This window comes from Ictidomys tridecemlineatus, chromosome 4 (assembly GCF_052094955.1).
Source record: "Ictidomys tridecemlineatus isolate mIctTri1 chromosome 4, mIctTri1.hap1, whole genome shotgun sequence".
NCBI lineage: Eukaryota > Metazoa > Chordata > Mammalia > Rodentia > Sciuridae > Ictidomys > Ictidomys tridecemlineatus.
In genome coordinates this window covers 14,213,375-14,217,753 of record NC_135480.1, presented here as the reverse complement: position 1 = coordinate 14,217,753, position 4,379 = coordinate 14,213,375, and the positions used below count along the sequence as shown (strand labels likewise).

General features: G+C 41.1%; 1 protein-coding gene across 1 annotated transcript; it reads right to left on the bottom strand.

Moving 5' to 3' along the window:
• Positions 1-646: 646 nt before the first annotated feature.
• On the bottom strand, positions 647-1,686 carry Or10q1 (olfactory receptor family 10 subfamily Q member 1). The gene has a single exon (XM_005331674.3). It carries the CDS (start codon positions 1,684-1,686, stop codon positions 727-729), a length of 960 nt encoding a protein of 319 aa, XP_005331731.2. The 3' UTR covers positions 647-726.
• Between the last annotated feature and the right edge of the window lie 2,693 nt (positions 1,687-4,379).

The following is a 4,379-nucleotide window of genomic DNA, read 5'->3' as shown; positions in this document are numbered from 1 at the left end:
AGGAACAGTAGCGCCACCTGCTGAGTAGATCTATGAGCAGCAGCCATTATGAAGGTGTGAAGAAGGCAGAGCGCCAAAGGCCTGCGTGAGAACCACCAGTAGGGGGCGCTCACGCAGGCCGTGCTGCCAATCATCAGCGGTTGTCCTTAATACCCTCCTAAGGCTGGGAATCTGAGGTGCTTAGTCAATGAAAACTAATTCTGTGGTTGATCTGCCCCCGTCCTGGCATGGCAAAATGAAAGAAAATGAAGACAACCAGTTGGGATGTATGGAATGAATGAAATTCATACATAAGCTACGAATTTACCATTACCTTTAACACAGTAAAACACATTTGAGTAAAATGTGTCTTTATGAATTTTCCTTTCTTAAGAAAACTTTCACGGGATAAAATCAATATCATTATCTCCTCAGGAGGATGCGTCTACAGGTACCAACCTTTATTCACTGCAGGAGGGTTCCTGATACAGTAATTACTTGGGTGGCTGAGAATCTTTAAAGTAGAACTAAGTAGAGGTCCTACATTGGAAGAAATTCAGTTCAGAAATCCAATCTTATTTAAAGCACTTTAAAAAAAATGAGTGTAGGTTTTGGAAATAAGGCACAACAACAACAACAACAACAATCCAAACACCGAGTTTGGGAAAGTAAACATTTTTAATTCGAGTTGTCATTGAGAGTTGATTGACATACCACGGACAGATGCCCACCCCAACCCCTGGGCCTTCAGCTGGACTCAGGGGCTGCTTTACTGAGGATGGCATGCCTCAGAGCACCTTTCACATCCTTGTTCCTAAGGGTATAAATCAAAGGGTTGAGTAAGGGGGTAACAAAGGTGTAGACCAGGGCGATCTGGCGGTCCTCGTCCTCCGAGGTGCTGGACCGCGGCCGCAGGTAGACCAGGCTGCAGCAGCCGTACTGCAGCAGGACCACGGTGAGGTGCGAGGAGCAGGTGGAGAAGGCGCGGCGCCGGCCCTCGGCGGAACGGATGCGCAGGATGGCGGAGGCGATGAACACGTAGGAGACGCAGATGAGCAGGAAGGGGACGGTCAGCACCAGGATGCCCACGACGTAGAGCACGGCCTGGTGCACGCGGATGTCGGCACAGGCCAGGCGCAGCACCGGGGGCACGTCGCAGAGGAAGTGGTTGATCTCCCGGCGGCGCCCGCAGAAAGGCAGGGTGAAGATGAGGGCGGTGAGCTGCAGCGAGAGGACCAGGGCCAGGCCCACGGAGCCCGCCACCATCTGGACGCACAGCTTGTGGGTCATGAGGAGGGTGTAGTGCAGCGGGTGGCAGATGGCCACGTACCGATCGTAGGCCATGACGGCCAAGAGGAAGCAGTCGGTGCTGCCCAGGGTGACGAAGAAGAACATCTGGGCCCCGCAGCCGGCTAAGGAGATGGGCTTCTGGGCCTCCCAAATGTTAGAGAGCATCAAGGGCACCACCACAGAGGTGTAGCAGATTTCCAGGGAGGACAGGGTGGACAGGAAGAAATACATGGGGGTGCGCAGCGAGCTGTGTGTGCACACCACGCAGACGATGGCTGTGTTGCCGCAGAGGATCAGCAAGTAGAGGAGGAGGAAGAGGAGGAAGAGCAGGACCCGGAGCGCAGGGACAGCGGTGAACACGCGGAACACGAACTCGGTGGGGCCGGACTGGTTGAGCCCAGGGCTCCAAGCCGACATGCCCTCGGCCAAAGGAACCAAGGGCAAGTGGCGAGCGCTGGTTGGTTGAGTGGCTTCACGGCCTGCACACAACAGGGATTTAAATCTGAGTTTTGACTTGGAATTACCTTTTTACTTATCTGGTTTCCAACCACGATGCTCGGGAATGAATTCATCACAGGGGTCTGGCATGTTTTTCCTTGGAAATTTTTATGAATGGGGTAGACACTCCTCTGTGGAAGATTCTGGTGAGGAGACATGGAGATATTTCTGGTGAAATGTCTTAGAACAAAACAAAACAAAACGCTCTGGTATTTTAAATCCAATTGACAGAGAGTTAGCATTGAATTAATTACATAGTTGTAGATATTTTTATAATTAGATAAATGGGTGCTTCACATTTTGGTAAGCATTCTTATTGAAATACAAAATGTACACAGAAGAGTTCCCAGATCCTATGTATATGACTTTTTTTTTTTTTTTTTTTTTGCACAGTAAATATACCACTATACCATTAGGAAGGTTAAAAAATAGGAACAATTCCAAGAACCTACAAGCAATCTTCCTTATCTCCTCACAAAAGTAATGACGGTTGCCTTTTATCACAGCTTAGTTTAACTATGTCTCAATTTACATGTGTAAGGATAAAGCATGGATTTTATTGTAACTGGTTCAACACCTTGTCTTCAGAGGTTATTCTTGTTGTTCTGTGTAACAATACTCTTCTTTCCATTACTTAATGAAAGAACATACCCATTATAGTAGGTTATTCATGAGTTGTTCCTTTATACTCAGTTGTTTTGCCTCCAAATAAAACTAGGCAAACATCTTTTATTCCAATACTTTCTGATACATACTCTTCTTTTATTCCAATTCTTTCTGATATATGCTCTTCATACACTTCCTCTTATTTAAAAATTTTCTTTAAATTTCCAACCAGGAACCTAATAAACTTTTGGTCTTGGACAAATTTGAATGACAAAGTACTGAACAGCCAAGTTAAAATTAAATTGCAGCTTTCTGAGATAAGAAAAAGATGGTAAGAAACCTACAAATGCAATAGAAGGATTGAATTATGCGTTAGGACAATCAGGAGGATAAGAAAGGATTTTATAAGCATCTGGGAATGGGGAAAATGCCCATAAATTAAGCACTTTCAGATTGGACTACAACTTTATTTTTAATAATAAAAAAGATCTAAGAGACAACAGAGCGCTGTCTACAAGAGTTTAAAGAAAAACAAATTGTGAAAGAACAGGCTTTAGTGATTTATGTTCAAAAGCAGCAGAAAGACTTTTCCAGATTTACAAGGGCTTAGGAAACATATCCTAGCAAATACAATTAAAACAACCCCTCGACAAAGGCTCTGGGTTGCTGAGTGATTAATCAGAACATATAATTCAAGACTGGGAAAGTTGTAATGTAAAATAATATGCTCTGAAAAAAAATCACATAGTAAATAATATATTTAACATTAAGAGTTCAATGCAAACAAATAAAAAATTGCCAAGAATAATTATTTAAAATATACATAATATAATTTTTTAAAGGTAAATAAATTATGCATATTTAAAACTATAATTTGTATAATTAGGTAATTGATAGAGAGGGATAAGAGAAATAAAAGTATGCTAATGTCCTCAACCTATATAAAGAAGGATTCCAGAGGTATTTCATTTAGCTGTGACTAACGAGAGAAGTATTTACCCAAACGTGTATTTCTGAATAATCATAAATAATGTAAAACTCAGCATACTCATTTTAAACAGTCAGATGATTCTTAAAAAGTAAATATAGCACAGAGCAAAAAGTTGAAAATGAAGGAAAATGTGAGCAAGCATATAAAGTAGCTTCAAATAAGCTGAGAAAAGTAAATATTTCAGTTATGAAAATAAGTTTAAATGGGGCTTATATTCTATTAAAGACAGACTGTCACATTCACACATGAAAAAGTCCAAACCAGTGTGAGCATGGTGATATAGAAAGACTAGCATTGCTTTTGTTTGTCTTTATGTCTTCTGATCTAACCAATGCAGTTGAACAAAAGAGGTGCAGAGGATTTGACTATACAATAGGATTGATTGAAAAAAGCAAGATCAATAAGATATTTATTCTTTTGATTAGCCCCCAAATACAATGTAGCAGAGGGTCTTTCAACTCTTCACTTAACTGATGTGACAAATCAACTCAGGTTCCTCCTTCCCTCTGTATGACATAGGACATGTTTTCCACGATGTACCGAGCACCAGGGGCCTTAGCTCCCTCTGCAGCAGCTCTGAGGATTCCCACATCCACACATCGATTTGTACATCCACCAGCAAGCTACATTTTCCTCAAAACTGTTCATATCATGCATACTAATTTCTAAAGTCATAAAAATTTATTAAATGCTATAAAAATCAAATAATGAAAACTATCATTTGAATGTTTGAGAAATACTTTAACTAGTATAAGCTGCTATAAATGGCTGTGGGATAAGATGTGAGACAGACCACTATAAAAAGTTAGGAGGGGAAAATGAGAAAAGTTTGTATAATTTTATATTCACATTGGACATGAGTCTAATTTTCAATTCCGTGTTCAGAAAGTTAAAACTGGAATTAGTACTTGATTGTTGTAAGAAAGGCTTTGACTTCATGTAACGTAAAACTAATAGTAAATTTCTTGGCATTAGATCAAAAAGTTGATGAGCAAATGCCCATTTGAATGGTTTC